The sequence below is a fragment of the Calidris pugnax genome, unplaced genomic scaffold (genome assembly GCF_001431845.1).
Source record: "Calidris pugnax isolate Ruff unplaced genomic scaffold, ASM143184v1 scaffold440, whole genome shotgun sequence".
Taxonomy (NCBI): domain Eukaryota; kingdom Metazoa; phylum Chordata; class Aves; order Charadriiformes; family Scolopacidae; genus Calidris; species Calidris pugnax.
This window is the reverse complement of record NW_015091165.1, coordinates 179,557-200,754: the sequence shown is the minus strand read 5'-3', so window position 1 is coordinate 200,754 and position 21,198 is coordinate 179,557. Positions and strand designations below refer to the sequence as shown.

General features: G+C 42.6%; 1 protein-coding gene across 7 annotated transcripts in view; it reads right to left on the bottom strand.

The window, feature by feature from the left end:
• Window positions 1-291: 291 nt before the first annotated feature.
• Window positions 292-21,198, bottom strand: part of CSGALNACT1 (chondroitin sulfate N-acetylgalactosaminyltransferase 1) — a 50,128-nt gene continuing 29,221 nt past the window's right edge. For 5 of the 7 annotated variants that reach the window (XM_014959336.1, XM_014959337.1, XM_014959338.1 and 2 more), the window contains 10 exons: window positions 18,910-19,166; window positions 17,022-17,264; window positions 16,343-16,930; window positions 8,862-9,078; window positions 7,574-7,675; window positions 6,579-6,757; window positions 6,006-6,100; window positions 2,298-2,379; window positions 1,094-1,933; window positions 292-917 (listed from right to left, as the gene is read on the bottom strand). In XM_014959336.1, coding sequence (XP_014814822.1) covers window positions 1,650-1,933; window positions 2,298-2,379; window positions 6,006-6,100; window positions 6,579-6,757; window positions 7,574-7,675; window positions 8,862-9,078; window positions 16,343-16,930; window positions 17,022-17,076 — 1,602 coding nt within the window. In that variant the 5' untranslated portion in view covers window positions 17,077-17,264; window positions 18,910-19,166 and the 3' untranslated portion in view covers window positions 292-917; window positions 1,094-1,649. Of the gene's footprint in view, window positions 1,934-2,297; window positions 2,380-6,005; window positions 6,101-6,578; window positions 6,758-7,573; window positions 7,676-8,861; window positions 9,079-16,342; window positions 17,265-18,909; window positions 19,167-21,198 lie in introns of all 7 variants that reach the window. The other 2 variants (XM_014959339.1, XM_014959342.1) reach the window with 2 other exon arrangements.

Here is a 21,198-nt window from a genome sequence, read left to right as displayed (position 1 = left end):
AACCAAATTAGAATCTGTTTTCAGACTGCCTTGAATTAATCTGAAGCTATAAAACAAAGAGACTGCTCAGTGAAACAGCATTTAAGTAAGCAAATGGGATTTTCAAGGCCATGCAGTTTTTGTTTGCTAGTATATATTAAAATGATAAACAGCAGTCAGCTAAAAGAAAATGATTTATAAGAGCAGTAACTCATGCTTTCAACAGTTTTAGGCAATTGAAAAAAAAAATCTGTTAAGAAGGAGACTAATGTTTAGGATGCACCTATAATTATCATAAGAGAATTTGCAGGGTCCAGTAATCCATCGCAAAAATTTATTTTGTTAATTACAAAAAGCTTGCTATGCCCTGGGCAAGATTCTATATTTGGTTTAGAAGGAGTACTTTGGTACAAAGTCAGAAAACGTTTATCGGTTTTGGTATCTGACATTCAGAGTTTAAAGCCTCCTGCTAAATCAGTACTGCAAGTTGATATGCATTTCCTTTTCTTCAGCACGGTAAAGCTTCTGCCTTCCTGCACCCAGGTTGTGTAGAAATACCATTTTACTTACTGAACCCAGTTCCCATCCACAGGAAACACACCTCTGCAGATGATTTTCCAAGTGTTGGAAGGCTGTACTATTTCCTAGTAAGGCTAGAAGTAGAAAACCTGAAGTATGACAAAATAATTCCCAAGCAAAACCAACTTCATTTAAAAATAAATCTTGAGATACTTACAGTATTCTAAAGCAGAAGTACACCATCTGATTCATGGGATACAGACATGGCTCATTGCTTTTGGTTCACTGTTCACAGAAAAGAACAAACACTACCCTCCAGTGATTTTGAAACATCACAATTGACAAGTAGGGCTTTCTCTTCCTGCATTTTGGACCACACTTTCTGAGATGCCTCTTGTCTCTGAATGCACCAGGAATACCTGATTCATGGGATACAGACATGGCTCATTGCTTTTGGTTCACTGTTCACAGAAAAGAACAAACACTACCCTCCAGTGATTTTGAAACATCACAATTGACAAGTAGGGCTTTCTCTTCCTGCATTTTGGACCACACTTTCTGAGATGCCTCTTGTCTCTTAATGCACCAGGAATACCCTGTTAGCACACTGCTGCTGTCCCCCCCCCACCCCAGTCCCTTAAGGGAAAATGATTTTTTGGTCACTCCAGCTTAACCATCGTTAACAATCAGATGTCCTTCTCAGAGAAAAGCTCTGTACTTTTCCAAAAATAGCCCTTTTTAGATATGTCAGGCTAGATTTAGAAAATAACTCATTATTACTGACCCACCAAAGGGTCAATCCTTTAAATAACTGTACACATCTTACAAACATTTCAATGGAAGAGCACATCCATTTGTTATTGTGAATAACACACATTTATGTAACCTTCATTGTCTCCGTGACCTTGAATTTCATCAAGTGTTCAAGCCTCTCTCAGAAGCAAGTGCTGAACAGTCAGGCTAATGGAGTACTTAAAAGCCCTATTAAGAAAAATACAGAAGGGAGGACAAGCGCTCTCCCTCATCTTTTGCTGCCATCCTGGTGGAATCTCCATCCTTTCAGTCTCGTCCTGTCTCTTTTCTTGTTAGCAACTCTTTTCCGTAACGCCCTACAATCCAGTTCAGAGGCTTTTTGCCTCCCTTTCTGGCTTTCATGTCTTCTTGTCGCTCAGTTTCTGTCTGTGCAGGTGTGTCTCAATCTCTTGCTTGAAGACAAGCATCCCAAGCTGGCCGTGAGAACCCTCGTTCATGGCCTTGGACTGCATGCACATTTTGTACTGCTCGGGGGTCAGCTCGTCCAGACATTGCTTTTCATGCCACAGATGGAAGAGACCCCTGACAGGCGTTCGGATCACAATGAGGTTGCTGTGAAGGTATTTGCGGTACAGATGTACGTCTTCACCACCCCAGCCTTTAATATCCAGATCAAAGCCACCTGAGAGAAACAAAATCCAAAATAAACCTAGAAATATGTACTAGCAAACTCTACGCTACTAATTGCGCTACAGCTCTTCTCTGGCTCCAGTCAGCCCTTCAAAACAGCCGTGCTTTCTGCCAACATCAAAGTATTCACATTTATTAGCATCGAATCTTTCACTATCAGACAAAATTGCTTTACTTACGCTGAGCAGTGCTTAGATTCTGATAACCTCTATGGCACCTAAGAATAGTCTGAATATCTAACCAGAGCACTGCTGCAAATTAGAGCCATAGACACACTGCCCAAAGGAAAGGGAAACTGATCACAATTTTCTATGTTTCAGTAAAAAGGCACAGGTATTAGAGTTTATTTTTCTTACCTATGTTGATAAAATCCGATCTGTACTGGCAAGTCATCCCAAAACCAAAGTCTCTCCAAAATCCCGTTTCTTTTTTAATAACCTGCATGAGGGGAAAACAATGTTTAGATGGGAGCAGAAATGCTTTCAGTGTGAGCAGCAGACCTGAAAGTGTCAGAAATAAGAGCAACTGCCCTTTTATTCTCCCCCAGGTAAATACATGGCTGATCCTGAACCAGTTTTTGTAGATATTCATGGCGCGTTTCTGCTCCAAAAGAACAGCTGTGCCATTAGCTATCACGGATAAACTCCCTGATCTGGAATGCACAGGTTTTGCTTCACTCCTCCCAAATGGAGCTATATCACATCACTCTCTGGAATCTGCTTCTTCACTAGCAAAACATCCTCCAAAATCATTAGTTTCTGCAGGATTCAAATCTGATGTAAGAAACATACTGGTAAACCAGAGAAGTCAGACTCTGCTGTAGGGATGATGGTGGCATCTCGACTGTGAACCACAATTCACAGTGGTTTTTTTCTGGAAGAAAACAGTGGTTCTGATCTGGTTGCACAACTGTCAGCTATTTGATTACCTTAATTTTCACAAAAATTAGGAAAGTGGTAAAAACAGTTACAGCTATTTGATTACCTTAATTTTCACAAAAATTAGGAAAGTGGCAAAAACAGTTTGCTGTTAGAGAACTGCTAAATCCAGCTAAAATTGAAGTCCAGATATGTTAGGTGGTAGATACATACCCCATAAAAGCCTTTGTAATAATGAAATATGCAGGCTACGTTACTGAGGCGGACCATGAAAACATTACGTATTACAGGCAGAAAATCAAAGCAGTAAGAAACCATGGCTATAATTTTCAAAAGCAGATATCCAAGTATAGATCCCTCAGGTCATAAGTCATGTGTGTGAGTGACCCAACCCAATCTGGTGAGCCATCCAACAGTTTCAAGGGACAGGGACAGGTATTTAAATCCTCTAAGCGAGTTAGCAGCGTGCTCTTGAAGGTCTGGTTACAAATCTGCTCCTTAGCAGCTATTTTTGAAAATTTTGGCTTCACTTACAGCGAAGTTACAGAAGATGAGGAGACAGAGTTTCCATTTCTGGATTGACAAATCCCAGAGTTTCCTTTACCAAAAAATCCTCTTCCAAAATAGTCTCTCCTGATTTCTCGTTCATGCCTGCCCTTTTTGTTCATAACCCTTGTTCACTTCAATGTTGGTTTTTTATTTTACTGCTTGCACTGCTATCTCTTTCTTTTCTCATTTCTCCTGCCCTTGAAAAAGCCAAGCCACTGCAGAAGCCAATTAAAAGGAAACAAGATTGTATCTTTCAGGTCTGCACTGTAACAAGAAATCTCCATAACAATGCCCTTACAGCAAGCTACTCACATGCATTAGCATGATTATTTCCCATTAGTGCAAGTGGCTGCTGCAGAAATCAAATTCTTTCAAAGATTTCTGAAGGTTTGGGTTGTTTTTCTCTCAGCAGCCTGAGTACCAGGACAGAGAACTAACAGTGTCTTGTTTTAACGGCACAGATCTGGCCTCATGCCTGGGAACTAACATGGGCTGAATGTATAAAAATCCACATAAAAATGAGATTGGCAGTACTTCTTTAAATCAAGATGCTTTTCTGACGTAAGCATGAGATTTTACGACTCAAATATTTGCACAGACCTGACAACATCTTTATGGAACTTATGCTAGCTTGAGAGCGAAAGTCTACTTCATTTCCTAAGCACAGTGCTTACACCCTGAGGATCCCCGCTGGGCTCTCATCAGAGAGAAGACCAAACATGAATCCCATGGTATTATGAGAACAGGTTTCCTCTAAGACAAAAAAAAAACAGTGGAAAGGATTTTCTGGACACTTCAGTAAAAGACTTTCTGGCTACCTGTTGGATAACAAAAGGTAGCAGTAGACAAGAAAATATTTTTAAATATTTTGGGTGGACTTTTCAAAATCTCGTTCTTCATTTTTCTAGAGGGATTGCATGAGGTAGGGATAGTGATGACCGAAGACTGGAGTCAGACTCCTAGTGATTTTTTTCAGCTGTGACTGTTGCTGGGCTCACAACACCCCTAATTCTTACCTAGCAAGAACAGCACTAGAAGCTGGGATGCTCTGGAGACAGTGTGCAGCCTGGGACAGCATCCCTGATAGGTGTGGTGAGAGGGACAGCTGCGACAGGCTGGGACCCGACCCAGAGGAACTGAATAAAGCTGCACAGCTGCTTTATGCTTCAATTTGAAAATTCAGCCAGTTACCAGTACTAGTGGGCAGAGGACTGTGACCCACTGGCTCTGGAGAGAAGCAAGAGTGGAGGGTGTATGTAAAGGGAAGGCTATCACCCTATTAGCTTCAAGACAACACAATGCCAGAGTGTGAGACAGGAGAACAGCACATGCAGCAGTGCCAAGCAATGGCTCTGCCACTAGCATCCATGTGAACCTCTCATCCATGTGCTCTGCTTCTTCCTCACAACAGCTTCCTCCTAATCAAGGAGATTCACCTGGGTTTAACTACATGTTTTAATTATATGCCTTGTGGCAACGTTTTTAAAAATAATACTTTGTTATCACACGAAAGATAAGCAGGTGAGATGGATCTGTTGGAACGGGTCCAGCGGAAGGCCACGGAGATGATCAGAGGGCTGGAGCACCTCTGCTATGAGGAGAGGCTGAGAGAGCTGGGGTTGTTCAGCCTGGAGAAGAGAAGGCTCCAGGAACACCTTAGAGCAGCCTTCCAATATCTGAAGGGAGCTCCAGGAGAGCTGGGGAGGGACTCTTTGTCAAGGAGTGCAGTGACAGGACAAGGGGGAACGGTTTTAAATTGGAAGAGGGGAGATTTAGATTAGATACCAGTAAGAAATTCTTTGCTGTGAGGGTGGTGAGACACTGGAACAGGTTGCCCAGAGAAGCTGTGGCTGCCCCATCCCTGGAGGGGTTCAAGGCCAGGCTGGATGGGGCTATGAGCAACCTGGTCTGGTGGGAGGTGTCCCTGCCCAGGGCAGTGGGGTTGGAACTCGATGATCTTTAAGGTCCCTTCCAACTCTAACCATTCTATGATTCTATGAAAATCAGTGCAGATATGCTGCATTACATCAATGGCAGATTAAAGCCAGATGGGACAGCTCCAAGCATGTCATTTGTCTCTGAGACAACACGGTACACTTCAGAAACACACTGGCTGCTCACAGGCAGTTTAATCACGAACTATGGGATGGGAAAAGCCACTGTAGGTCTTCAAGTAAGTGGGAGAATAACTGAGCCAGCCACTGGAATTCTGTTTTCACTGACTCATCTAAGGATATCTATGCTTTTTACAAATGTCGGCTCTTCAAGATGCAAACAAAGAAACTATTCAGTGCAAGGAATAAATGAGAGCAAGATCAGGGACTATCACCCCAAGACAGCACACCATAGAGGAGTTGTTAGCTAGTTAGAGAATCCCTTCTGGCAGAGAAGCAGACACAGTTTAAATTCTTAGGTTCCATGTATAAAATACCAAACAAGGGTTAAAATAAATGGTACCAAGATATTTCCCTGTGAGTTTAACTACAAAACTCACAGTAAGGTGACTGCTTTAGTTAATTTTGTCTGTGTGGTAGTCACTGTGCACAAAGAATAGGGAAATGCTACCCAAGAGCGCAGGTACCTTTAAAAAATGTTTTGTCTAAATAAAAGCAGGCATTCAGAGAAGCATGTACTTACCAGCTGCTGTTCTAAAGATGGGATGGAATCATGGTGTCCATAAATTATACTGGGGTTATACTGGCTGAAGAGAACAGGATAAAACACCTTCTTCCCTGGAAAAGACAATGGGTTATTTTTTTTAAAGCTGTATAAAACGCACATCTCTCTCTTACAAGATGCTCTCCAGGCCACACCAAATCCAGACAAAGTAACACAAGTTTTGTACTAAGCCTATGGTCTTCCCATGAGAATGTGAATGGAAGGATATAATTAAAAAAAGATCCTGTTCCAGAAAGTACAGGTGCTGAAGGCAAGAAATTCAATCACAGTGGGAGCAGGACTGTTATAACCTTTCAAAAGCCAACCACTGGAATTTTTTTATATATGTCTTAATTAGTTATCTAAGTGTCAAGAATGATTTACAGCAGCTTCATTACCAATTCAAAGACAAGAATACTCTGGTGAAGGCTGCTACACAATAGGTAAAAACTGTTGATTTACAGCAGCTTCATTACCAATTCAAAGGCAAGAATACTCTGGCGAAGGTTGCTACACAATAGGTAAAAGAAAGACAACACAGTTCATGAGTACCTGGCTGTGTGTTCAATCTACAGGAGTTAAGGAATTCAGCTGTGAAGTATATGTCCACGTCGCAGAAAAAGAGAACAACGTTGTTTCCTTTCCAAAATCGAGCACCAATGTCTAGTCCTTTGCCCCTGGAAAATTCTTCATTCAACTGGATGAAGGTGAAGTTCTTGAAGTTGGCTGACCTAGAAGGAAAATATTCAGCAACTTATCCCGTCCTTCCAGCTCTTAATACAAGTGGGGGCAGGAACCCAACATGAAACAATTAACCTAGAAATCTGTAGTATCACAGTTCTGAGAGCAGTTTGGGGTAAGAGATGGCCTCTTTGAGTCTTGAGGAGATTTCCACTATGTCTACATTCAAAGCTTGACTTGTGTACTCCTACGCTACCGTTCCAGTCACAGACATTCTTTGGGCAGACCTCACAAAAATCCCAGCTGGACTTAGATGGATAAAAATATCTTTAGTAGGCAAATATAAAATGCCTGTCGTGATATTACTGTATCTATACCAGGGTCTTCCTCCCACATGCAGATGACAACAAAACTTGAACACTACACTGCAACATGAACTTGACAAACACAGCTATACAAGCACAGTAGATGAGACCTGGCAAAAAGCATCTAGTTCTTGTGTGCTCTACTGAAATTGTCTGCACTTGCCTTTGGAAGTTAATTTTCAGTCCTAAAAGTTAGAACCCCTTGCAAAAGTACAAAAGAAGTTACCAGAGTGAAAAAAAAAAAAAAAACCAAAACCAAAACTGCACTGAGATAAATTCAGTAAAATCTGCTTTGTGGTTCTAAAAACCAATATCACAAAACCACAGATGGGACTGTCAGGGTAACACCATTTTTATGCAATACAGAGGAAAGAAAGCTGTTTTCTCCAATGCAGTTGAGAACTTTTTGGCACAACTACAAGTTTGGCCAGCTATCTAGTCCCCAATTCATGGTACAATAGCTCTGTATGAACAGCACACATCAGACATTCAGGTACTTACTTGGAGGTATTTTCAAGTATTGCTCTGACTTCATTCATTTGTTCTTTTCCAAAGTAAACTACAGTGAGGTGAATTCTCCCGTCCTGCTGAATGCCCATTTCCCTAAAGGAACAGAGGTAGATTTGTGACTTGTTCCAGAAGTTAGCTCTGTTCAAAAACCTACACCCACTGGGGAAGGCAGAGTAGGGAGAACCCTGGAAGGCATTCCCGAGGGCACGATTCACTGACAGAGATCCTTGTCCTGACACACGGGCTCACCGCCTCTGTCAGATGGGACAGGAGATTCTCCTTCAGGCAGATTAGGAAAAAACTCCCAGTGTTTGTTATATTAATAGGAGGACACTGTTAAAACAGGCCATCCATCCCCAGGAAGAATGATCAGGCAGGCAGTAACTCCAGCACTTAAGAGAACGTGAGAGGGGGATTTTAAAGAAGCTATACATACCCTACCTTTTAATCTTGATTTTGTGTAACAGATATTCCAGAGTTCAGATCTTTGACATTTTGTTAAGAAACATTTACTAAAATCTAAGTATCGACCAGAAATCAAGCCAGTAGCCTAAGGGTAGGACCAATGTGAACTAAAGCCAGTCATCCTGCCTCACTTGCACAAAGTTTCGTCAGCAAGAGTTCATCTATAATCAGCAGAGAGATCAGCATGACCACAGGGCGATTTCTCCCATCCTAAAACAACCAACTATCAGATGACTAATTTAGACAAGGAGCCTATTTTTAGATGGCTGTAATTAGGCAAAACAAATTCCATTGTGTCAGTATCTGTTGCTAACTGTAGTCTTTTCTGGGCAGCTCTTTAAAGCTACATCTCAATTACATTCTCCCTCCAAACATCATCTCTGTGCTGAAAAATTAAAGAAGTTTAAAAGTAACCATCCTAAAAGTTCAAATGCATTTCCTTCTTCCGGCTTATTGCCTTAATCTTTTCTCTAATAGGGCCTGGCAAAGTGTCTGGGAGCACTAGTTCCCTTTTTCCTTAGAAATACTCCTTTGCACCTAATGTCATGAAATTCTCATGTGTGCCCCATCAAAACAGACTGAGACACATACAAATCAGAAACCCCGGTGACTGGAATATAACTGTTTTTACCGCTAATCACAATGCATTAAGCAGCCAAATGCCTTTCAGTCTCTATAATTTCAAAATTTTCTTTTTAGTGGCACAATGAAATGCGATGTAAAAGTAGCATGACTTTACTCAGTGAGGCTCCTGAAATTGCATCTTACTTTCCAAGTGAGAAAAAGCAAAGGCAGCACTGGAATGGAAACCCACCTGAAATTCTGCATGAATTGCCGAAATTTGCTGGCTCTCTTGGCCAATGGCACAATGACATTAATAAGTGTGTCAGCCATATTGACATCTTCATTTTTCACTTTCATTACAGGACCGAACGGCCGGAATAAAACAATCTTCTTGAACTGATGTTTTGTGTCTCCTTTGAATGTCAGTTCATACAATGTGCCTTTATCTTTTTCTGTGCGGTAGATCCCTGCGTGAAAACAAGAGAGAGGAGATTTTGGATTAAAGCTGGGCTCCTGGGGGGGGGGAAACAAACAAAACAAAAAAGATGCAGTCCTCATGTTTTACACCTAAGCTGAAAAGGTAGCAGAGGCATGAGATGTTTACTTTTAAATCAGTATGCAATCCACCATCATTTGGAGGAGGTTGTCGCTCTGAGAGGGACACAGCCCGGGTTGCAGGAGCTATTTGGTATTCTCACAGGCCCATTCCTAGGCTTGGCTGAGTTACAAAGCCCCAAATGTTACCAATTGCTCACACTCAGTATAACCCAGCAGACATACTGTCCTTATTCTTCGGACTGCTCCAATTGCACACCGCAGGCACGCATGGCAATGGTTCTGCAGAGGGACTGCGAAAGGCAGCCTGCCTCTCTGCAATATGAGTGATTGGGCCATCTCCCAGAAAAGCAATTTCCTGATGAGCACATTCATTTCCTCCTTTCTGGAAGGTTCTCTGGAGAGTCCCCTAATAAAACCATGCAACCAGGCCTTAACAGCCATCACCTTCACCCACTGCCAATCAAGACAAAACTCTCCTGTTACTCAACTCTCAAGAGACTTTTATTTCCTTTGTGGCAATGATGCCCACTCCTGGGTGAGTGATGGTCTGCAAGGATGACACTATGGAGTTTCTCAGAAGCTATAGACCCAGGATACAATCCTGCATTAGACAGTCTCCAAGGATATTTAATTCATACAAGCATGTACTTATTTCATGGATGGAATGAACTTTTAACTTACTGGATGGGTGCAATTGGTCCCATGTGGAGGGCTGGCATGAATTATAAAACTATCAGTCATGTCCCACTGAAACACTATTCTGATACCTTAAATGAGATAAAGTTGGCAAAAAGGCCATAGATTTTGCCCACTCTAATTGCCTCTTCAGTACCTGCAGTGCATACTGAAATAAAGCCTTTTCACAGTTAGATCCCTTAGGTTTAACAAGGAATAACTAAATGCTAATTCTAACTACTTGTTAAGCCTCTGTAACTATCCTAACAACTTCATCAGCAGAAGAGTATAATGGCATGGCCTTCCATCTCTTGCAGAAACTCCAGAGACAAGAAAAACATGTCTGTAAGAAAACTCTTCCATTTGACTTGTTTTGCCTTTTTTCTCTCCATCTGGTTATGAAGAACAGCTCAACCAAAATAATGTTTTTGATTTTTTTAATCTTAATGATTCATGAGGTGTGATTTTATCTGGCCAGAGTTCTGTGGACTGTCTTATCTTCACTATCATTGTCTAAGTGCTTTATTTTTAATGAACACTTCAGTCGGTTAATCCGATATGCAGATTTACTGATGTGTTATTCACTTCATGTTTTATTTTTAATATAAGCTGATTCACCAAATGCTACAACCCTCCCTCCAGCGTAGCAGATGAATTAAGTGAGATGGCAGCTCCAGCATTCCTTTACTGCTAACCTTTTAAAGCTGTGCCCTTGACTCCCCCTAGCTTTTCCTATATAGTCTGCCCAAGGTGCAGACCATGAACTACGACTGAACTTGAGCCTGCACTTGAGATCATCCGAATAGTGACCCAATAGTCCCTGCATTTCCTCCTCCTGGTGGCCAGAGGATGGAAATCTGGGCCTTTGAATTCTGCTCACCCATTTATTCTTACTGAAAGCCTGCTGATGAACCAAGTGTGTTGCTGGGTGCACTCATTTACTCAGGTAGCTTTTTGGACACGGGTCTTATGTGTTGTTGCTGGGTGCACTCATTTACTCAGGTAGTTTTTGGACACGGGTCTTATGTGTTGTGAAAGCTTAAGGTAGCCTTTTGATATTAAGCTAAACAAAAAGCTAAATTCAACCTGATTTGCATTTTCCCTAGGGAGAAATAGATCGGACTGTTTCATGTGTTTGACATAGCAAACTGCCATTTTTCATAATGGCAAAGATTTCATAACGGAAAGATCTAATATCTACCATGCAACATCTCAAAGTCTTTGCTTCTACCTCCTCTTCCACCCCAGCCAAGCAACAATAAGCCCACAAATACCACTTCCCCAGAGATACGTACTACATTTGTGGAATAAAGGAAGCTTTGCCAAATAAGAAAGAACCTTAAAGCAGAATGTATGTTGTGATCCGAGGGGTCCCTCCTAGTACTACATGCACATCAACAGAGGTTGCTTCTAACTCTGTAGTTTTGTTCTTTTTCAGGACTTCTACTACAGCTAAAAACAAGAACCTTAGGTGAGGGCAAGGTTCCCTCACAAGATGGCAACCCAAGAATTTAGAATGCTAACGTTTTACCTTGAAGACAATTGTATGTGAGTTTAATACATGTAATTAAATATGGTTATTCTTGACACATGTTTAAACCATTTCTTTTCCTTTTTTAAAGTATCTTCTTTCCTTTTTCAAGTATTTTCTTTTTAGAAGCAGAGAACAAATTCATTTGCCCAAGGTCAGGCAGAGAGCCTTGGAAATGAGCCTGAATGTCTTGAGTCACTCTGGGGACTCATCCAGCAGAACATCCTGCCTTTCACAAGATTTTTCCATTTCCGAAGGCACTACTTCATTTGTGCCACCAGGACTTTTTACGTGATTCAGAAAGATGTGTCAAGCAGCCTCAATTCTAAGACGAGCTACGAGGAGGGGAAAAAAGTAGTCCCAAAAAAGTAAAACAAAAAAGCCGTTCCTAAAAACGTTGCTCCTGAAAGGAAAGCCTTGGAAAGGCTAGATGTTCACTATGGATAAAAGAAAGTTAATTGATCATCTACTGCATCCATTACAGCAGTTATGTATCAGAATATGCACTGTTTCTTTCGGAGGCAGGGAGAAAAGTCAATGCCTTAGGAAACCCAATGTAAAAATGTGAACAGGAGCCTTGGGTCAGAGGAAAGCCTGGCCCTTAAACAAAGGAAAAGGACAAGTGAGAAGCAATAAATGACTTGGGCTGAAGGGTTGACTAAAGAGCAGTAAGTGTCTGGTCTTTGGAGCAGCAATTCCCAGAGCTCTCTAAAGAAATGGAAAATACCTGATCTCGACTCAACAGGGTAGGCAAACAAGTTTCAGAGATCTACATGGAACTCATAACTAGCACACAGACACACAACCTTAACAAAATGCTGTTGAGTGGATGATAATTTTAACCTCAGTTCCACAGACCATAAGTTTCAGGTCTTCCACTGTCAATAGAAAGACTCCCTGGACCTGTGCTCATTACTTGTATTCTGTTAGATGGTGCAGGAATCGCTATTAGGATTTATCAGCATTCATTGTCCCCATTTTGACTCAATATTATGATGTAGAAAAATCATGCATCTTATCCTTTGAGGAAGAGCATCATCCTTTCTCCCAATAAGCTTCCAGGGCAAGACTGCATCAGCTAGCCCAACACCAGTAGCTGTCAATTTGAGACAGCAAAGCTACTCCTTTTCATTTGTCTCTGGGACCTTATTTAAAATCTCAGTCACTAGACAGCCACATACTTCAGGTAGGAAAACTTATGATACAGTATATTTGACAGTGCCACGGCAGGGCATTTGTGAAACAATCCAGGGATTTTCTGGAACTGTTCCTGTTGGGAAAAAGTATCACCAGACAGCGATTACATTCACTTATGGGACACAACATCTAGGCTTGTCAGAGTCCCCAAATTATTATCTCTATCTTTGAGAAAATGAACGACCTCTAAATCTATTCAGGTCTATAAATCTATTCATAAATTAATGACTTGACCTGTTATTCTGCCCACTGAGCAACTGGCTTTCTGTTGGAAACAGAGCAGTCCTTTGCTCTGTTTGTCCTACTTAGAAGACACAGAAATTTCTGATCCTTTTCTATGTTGTTTCTTCCTAACTCCTTGTGGCAGAAAACCAGTGAACTTGGTATAGCAGTAGGAGGAATAAGGGGAAGAAGAGGGGATTATAGCAGCTGAACAGCCCAAGTGCCTCTGTGAAGAGAGAAGCAGAGCAGCAGCCAGATGGATACGTTTCAGGCCCCAGGGAGAAGGTGTGGTTCTCTCGGTTTTGAGTAAGAAAAAATGGAAAATTCCACCACGTGTCAGCTATTACTCCTGGAAGGAGAACTGTCTGAAAATCCTATCCAAATTTCAAGTAACAGCAAATCTGCCGAGAAGGAGTTTAGCTCAGATGTAAGGTACTAGGGTCACAGTTTAATTCCCACGCACAAGTGGTTTTGTCTAGAAACTGCAAAGGATGCAAGACTTATTTTAAGACACCCCAGCCACAGAGACAAAACATTTCTCCTCAAATGTAAGAAGAGTTTGAAGTAACATTTTCCCAGTGCAAAGACAAGAATGAAACAGAAAAGAGGAAGAGATAGAGACCTTAATCAAATTTATTGCACCGCCCCACCACCCTGCCTATTGGCATATGTCAGCAATGAACCAGTACTGAAAAAGCGATAGCAGGTATGAGATGCGACCCACAAGAATTGAAAAATCCACACAAGAGACCCAACCAAACAAGATTAACTTGTACCACTAAATGCTACTAAGACTCAGGATCAGCAACACGCTTGAATAAAGCTGGAGTCAAAGGCTTCACTGAATAGGACAGAAACACCGACACGTCTCACATATCAAGAGCAGCAGTTCGTGTTTTGAATCCTGTCCCTGGCCCCGATTTCAGCACATCCCTTTACCTGCTCAACACTAAAGGCAGGGCAGTAGCCCTCTTGAACGTAAGAGATGCATAAAGCTTTTGTGTGCTGCTTTTGCTAAAGCAGCTGGAAGATAAAAAGATTACAGGGTTAAGTAGCATTACTTTCAGCACAGACCTGGGACACGTCTCCCAGAAAGCTCCATCTACCCTGGGCAGTTCCAGAAAATGAAAACAGCTGGCTTTGCCAGCTGGGTAATGCTGCTCCCTGTTGTTGTGTTGCTGGATTGAGACAAAGCTGCTAGAAGCTGCCATGGAATCCAGCCTGTTACTAACTGCTTGTGTAGGCAGCGGCACCTGCAGAGCACTGTCTTCAAAACAAGTTCTGAGTCCAAACCATACTTGAAATGCGGAATTGGCACAGAAAACTCAGTCCTGCCTTCTCCCGCTCAACTTATACGGAGCAATGGATTTGTTTATGCTTTGACTGGCAGTTTTTGCCACTCTTAGGGAATGGAGGATGGGGGGAAAAGAGACTGCCAAGAGGTGACAAAGACTTCCAAAGGAACTCTGCAGGGAAATCTTCCGCCAAGTCAGCTCTGATGCACGGATCCCTGCATTTGCAAACAAATCGGTTTGCACTGCTGAGTTAGAATGAGCATTTGTTACCTTGTACCTATAGAAGCATGGGCCTGCCCTGCAGGGGAGGAGGACAAAAGGAACGGTTCTTGAGCTCAGACTGAGCTGCATGCAGGGCTCCAGCTTCTTGAGCTCCAAGTCGCATTCAGGGCTTCCTCCCTCGATTATTTTGCTGCAGTATGTGAAAGCCAGCAAGGCCACCAGTGCATGAAGAACCTTCACAGAGCCAGCACTGCAGTGTACATCCCTTCCCCTTTCTGCACACCAGACCACCAGATTCTGCCCTGCTCCTTAAGCAAAGACCCTTGATGGTGCATAAAGGCAGGCTGTAAGAAAAAGGGTAACTTTAATAGAATACTAAGCAATGTTGGCAGAAAACATCTCCTCCATTCCCTCACCCTCTCTGCATGAAAGAGCTGGTGCCGAAGTCATACATACTTGTTCAGCTCCTATAATAGATGGTAGAAACTTATTTTGAAACAATGAACTGAACAAGAAACAGAAAGGAGGAGACTAGAAGCACGTAGCTCCATGATGCATTCAGATGCTGGCAGGCAGCAGCACTTCCCAGTTCCCTGCCCATGCCCTGGTCCCATGTCTGAGCAAAAGGAATTTGACTGGTGTGGAGGAAGTGCCTGGACCAGAGCCGGGCTGGGACCTGCCTCAACAAGGTCTCCACAGTCTGAACAACTCATGTCCCTGCTGTGGGAGGCACCTGCCCGACTGGCAGGTAGATACCAGCATATGGCCTCAAGAACCTGCTGTCTCTTGATACCACGATCACCGGAGAAGCATATACAGACAGTGGAAATGAACAACTGGCCACTGCACAACAGCAATAGTTTGTCCTCATATTCACCACACGTAGGATGCTTTTTGCTCTGCTCTATTCATAAATACTAGATGAAGAAAACAATCCACAGCAAAATTGAGGACAAGCATGAGGGCTTGTGTTCAGCACATTAGAGCCATCATTCCATAAAAGGTAGGCATCTTACCCACATGCCCTCTAAGTCTGCAGCACAAACATCTCACTTACAGACATTATCGAATAACAAGCATGAATATGCCAGCTCCTCTGAAGTGAAACTAGGACAGCCATATTCCAAGTGAAAAATGGAGCACTCTCATTGAATAAGAAATGGTCAATAGCCCTTGGAAACAAGATGTGTGAAATCTTGTCTCATATCGTGTTTCTGCTGCGCACGTCCCTGCCATTTTCATTCAGAGCTGCCATGCAGCAGAGGCTAACCTGAACAGGTATCAACCACAGAGACATCAGAACTCCTGGAATACGTCTGGCACCTCTGTTTGGCTGGGAAAAAAGTAGTTTGACTGGAAACAAGTAAGCACTCTGGATTTAGTGACAGAAGATGTGAAATAAAAACTGTTAAAAGTGGCACTTCAAAAATCCACAACTACCACCTCAGTATTACACGTGAGGGTAAAGGCTGTTTAGCTCATTTTAGAATCCAAGGGTTAAGGTGCACCACTTGCAATATAGGAGATACCCTGTGAAGGTTAAGCTTTGCCAGTCATTTGAAGTTATAGGTGATACCAGCTGAGTTACTGAACTCCTCAGCTGCTGTCCTCAAAACCTGTCTTGCCAGTTTGACTCTGGCAGAGCTGTGCAGGTGGAAGCAAAGGTAACGTTGGGGTTTGGATTTGAACTGCAGTTGTCAGTCTTAACACTGGTAACAGATCTGGGATTGCAGCCCGGTTATTGACTCCTTACTCTGACAGTTCTGAGGCAAGCATGTGAGTAGGGAGCTGTGAGCACACATTGGTGGTCACCAGGAGAGACTGGCAGGCTCTGTTGCCACAAAGCCTCGTTCCCCAGGAAAGCTGCCACTCTGCAGTTGTGCCTGAGACAGCATCACTGGGCGACAGCACTAACACCATCCCAGATATCTGGGCTCTGAGATAATGCCCATCTCCCTCAGCAATGCAGTCACGCCAGAACCCCTCACCAACACCCATGTGGACTTTCTAACCTGCTGTCTGCATACAAACCTTCAATGAAGTCAGAGGCTGTGTATACGCGGTGTTTTGTGTTGCTGTTCCCCTCTGGATTGTTCAAACTCCCAACAGCTAACTCGATCACCTCTATCAACTCATCTCGCTTATCCTTCCTTACAGGTTTCTCTTCTGGGTGACGCGTCAGCCCAGTCTCCAGTTGGTACACCTTCTGCAGGGTAAAGCTCTCAAAGGGCACAGCCGCGTACTCTGTGGACAGCTTAATGCCAGTGTGCACCTCTGCTTTGTCTATTTGGGAACGGAGGAAAGCCAGCAAGTTAGCCTGGACCTTCTCCGGGTTACTGTGGTCAAGCCGAATGTCCAAGGGGTCTGGGTACTGGTCCTGCACGTTCTTAAGCTGCACGTTCCTGCCCTGAAGCTCAGCCTTCAGCTGGGCAATTTGTTTCTTCAAGCTGATGATGTAGTTGCGGTGTTGCTCTTCTCGCTCTTGCAGAATGGCTTCATATCCTTCCTTCACAGTCGGACTGTGCACTCTGGGCAAGACAAGCTGCTGGTTGTCACCCTTGGGTGTGCAAGCCAACATGTAAACAATAGACACCAAGCAACAGGCCACCACCAGCAGGCCTACAAGTCGGGGGAGAAAGAGAATAAATCCTCGTCGGAGCATCATCTCTCAACAAGCAGAGTCTAACCCCACGCACAGAACAGTTCTTACATCCATGCAGTGCCACAGAGGCCCCTGGACTTGGAGTACGCTTACACAGATGCATGTATGTGCAGGAACTGGCTCGTCAGCTCTCTTAAAACGTGTGCTCTGCCTCTGTATTGGGCTCTCTCTGGTGTTTACCCAACAGGACCAAAAGACAAGCTGCGAAGCAGACAGGACACCTCCTGATCCTCATGACAACACCTACGCTGCTGCAATGTGATCAGCTGGTGGCCGATGGAGCCTGAGGACCTGGAAAACAAATGACAAGGACAGTCATTCAGGCACATTAGAATTTGGTCATTCAGTCCAGACCATTGAGAGTGTTCTACAAATTTACCTCGTTTCTCAACTTCTCTGGCCGATCTCAGCGCTGTGAAGTGCTTGTGCTAAGACCCAAAAGGTATCAAGACCCTTACACAGGAAATCCTATATGCATGCATTTAATTTTAATAACATGACTTGGCCCATTGCTAATTTAAAACTAGTCCAGGCCTCAAAGTCTGCCATGCTTTAGAAATATTAGGAAGTTATCATCTCTGTTACTTTCTGGCAAGATATTAAAGTGCTCATTTCATCCAAGCAAAGATGGCCCTCCAAGCATTCTCAACTCAAATTTCGAAGGCAGTCAGTCCCACAACTACTGCACACATTTCAGCTTCCAGCCATGTTTTTCCAAAACAGCAGGTGACAAATGTGGTCCCATTTGAACATATAAAGCCTGACTTGAAGCAGAAATTTAATAACCAACAAACTAGAAATGGTTACCAAGGCCAATTGCTGCAACTAACGTTGTTTGACGTCTCCTACTAGATGCTCCCCAAAAGACCAAAGAACTAGGGATAGGATTTTTTCAGGAGCATTCAGACCAAGTCTTACTCAAAATCAGGGGAAGCTTTGTTTCCATCTGGGAAGCTGTCATCATCACACACTACGCTATCGTTTAATGGCCCTCTTCTGTTTCTCATAATGTTATAAGAAGTCTTGCAATGATGTACAGTACTACTATGTTTTCCACGTATGCTCTCTGCTCAGGAATGAAGACCACAGAGGAGGTTTAGGGAAAGCTGCCTTAGGTATTTTTTAAAATAAGAGAAGTTAAAACTGTCAACATTATCATTTTTAGTAAGACTTCCTGAAATATACTTAGAAACAGGAAAGAAAAATTAAATGACTGAAGATGAATATTGATCTAGCTGTAAGCTACATTAAAACAATTGAGCCGAGAACACTACCAGTGGGATTTTCAAAATTCCTCAGTTTTGGCCCAAATCCATGTCAATGCAAGGAATTTCATCATTTACTCAGCTGACAGTAGACTTTGGCCAAGGCTGAGTAACATTCTACGTTACACTGTGACTCTGCATTATTAGACTCAGACACAATTTATTTAACCCCCTGACGCTCACCCCTCGGACGCATGCATGACGTTACGGCACTGCTTTTGACAACAGAGATTCATACCCTTAAGTAAAAACAGTTCATCTAAGAATAAGGGTTTCAGAGTTATTTTCAGTTATTTCTAGTCTTGAGTCAAAGTCTTCTGTAGGACTTTCTGTCAACTGCGACATGACTTCCCCCCCTGTGGCTCGATTGATTATTACCCTATAGACAGTAGTTTTGCAGAGATATTTCTGATCTTTGAATTGTTATCAATATTTGATCAGTCTGCAGAGCTTGTAGACAAAAAACCCAAACACTTTTAGAGTAGAAATTGAGGGGGCTAGAGTGAGGTATAAAAATACTACTGTATTTTTCTGAAAGTAATGCTGAATAGCTGCTAGAGTATTTACAGGATTCTCCAGAAAATGTCAGTGCTTTTAAAGGAAGAATTGTTGACGTTGAGGAGAATATTCAAGCAGCAGGAAAAAGGACAGGATGAAGTTGGCACCCTTACCTTTTTGCTGTGATCTTCTTTTTGGAACATCTTGATCCGCTACAGCTACTTCTCAGCTTGCCACGATCTTCTCCTGTTTATCTCCCTTCTTATGCCCTTCCCAGAAAACGCGCCTACTATAAAAAGCACTGCCAACCTCAGAACACCTCTTCATTGCTTTCATATTTGCCAGCTGCCTACATCTTCAGTCTGTCTCCTGTGTGGTGAAAGGCTGTAGTGGAGACGCTTCCTATGGATGCACTATAAAAGCTGGCCTCCTGCAACGTAAAGGAGCTTGTCAAAGCAGGGAAAATTAATCTGGGCATTTCTGACTCTACAACAGATCTGGCTAGAAGACTGCAAGAAGGTAGTGTGCAGTGAGACAGGGTCAGGAAGTGGTGAGATGTAGTACATAAAACACTGCTGTGCTTGTATGCTTCACTTCACACAATTAGTCCATTGACTGAATTGGCAGAAGCTGAACATCACTGAAAGGATTAGTTGTGCTAACATGGTATAAACTGAAATTACATCTCAATGGCTTAGATAAACACACAATTTCATTTCTGTAAGCAGCAACAGATTCGAGTTTTGAGTAAAGAGCTCTTCAAATGTTGACCTTAAAATATATGTGTCTGTATATATAGCTATCTTCACTAAAACATATTGCTTCTCTCTTCAGGGTACCCTTTCTTTCCTACCTGGTTTATAATCTCACTCACCTAAGATGCATCTTTAAAAACACTTCAGGACAGTAAATTCACTCAGCTACTTTGCCCTTTGAACAACCATTCTTATAAGAAGAAATTCAGGCCATGGGGATTTCCACCTTCTTCACGGGGATTTCACCATCACGACTGGAGGCACCCTGACAACAAGCACCCATTCCTTGCCCTCTGTTGCTAGATCTGTCTTCTAAAATTGTGCTGGTGGCTTTGATGGCATTGCCTTACAGTGATTGACATTTAAATATACAGCTGTTACTGTACTACTATCTCATGGGCATGCTTGTGAAAGCAGTCCCAATCCGTGCTGGTGCCAAAAAAAGCAGATTACTTTAAGTCAACACTGAAGGTGGTCACAGCAAAGGCATCTCAGCTGCGCAGACAGCACCAGAAAGCGAGGGACGGTAACTCCTCCTAACAACCGTTCTGTTGATTTCACCAGACCTACACAGTTTCACACCAACTGAGAGAGCCTGAGATGAAGGGGAGACAAACTGAAATGTCAGTTTTTTCCAGGAACTGACAAAAACACCTCTGTATTTCACAGCAGTCAGCTGCATCAAATAGTACTAGTCTATTTGCAAAGAGAAGTTTTAACAAATATGCAGTGGTAAGTCTGATAGCCAAGGAAAAGGACATTAATTCTAAAAAAGCCTCTGTTTGCAAAAAGGTCTTCAACCTCAGTTCGACCTGTTAGCCCAGCCAGAGGTCAGACCACCTCACAGAAGTGCTTTTCACTTGTTTTCAAGGAGCCTGGGCCCCAAAATGATCTGAACACAGAAACAGGTTTTGTCATCATCGTAAGCACTGTGTAAATGGCTCTGCACGGTGGAGGGTGCTGCATCCAGTCATAGGGAGTGGCAAAACTGAAGGAAGTTGGTTGGTATGAAATTTTGGATAGTATGCACCCACCACGGTTACTCACCAGCATCTGGATTTTTAATGGACTGTAGAGATACAGGAAATTTATCTCTGCACAGAAAAGGCAACATAGTTCAAGCCTGAATTTTTGACTCCTAAAAGCCAAACTGAGAACTTGTGCAGAAGAAAGGGACTCAAAACAATATATCTCTTTAAATGTATCTCCCCTCTGAGCTCCACACTCTCTTCGCTCTTGACATTGAGGACAGAAATGGATGGCAAAAGAGCAGTCATGTCTGCAGAGGCAGTGATCTCTCAGCACATATAGAATGGGCAATGCCAAATAATTCCATGTTTTCAAGTACTTTCTGCCACACCTTCCTATTGCAGGTGTTACTCAGACTGGCAACTCCATTTTAGCTCATAAACCTTTTTAAAATTCGGGTTGGGTTTTTTGTTTGGTTTTGTGTTTTTTCTTTTTTTGATAGAGGCAGTGAATGGCAGAAACTGCAATTAGTTTTCATGTAGGTGTTTGAAACATCTTCACTGAACAGCAGCACACATCGCAGTGAGATTTCACTAGAATGATATTAATCTCCAAAATGGGCTGTGATGAAGGAGGAACAGATGTTTCACCCAGACTAAGTGCCTTACAAAAAAAAAAAAAAAAAAAAAAAGGAGAAAAAAAAAAAAAAAAAATTCCCCCCCCCCTTGCCTTTCCCCT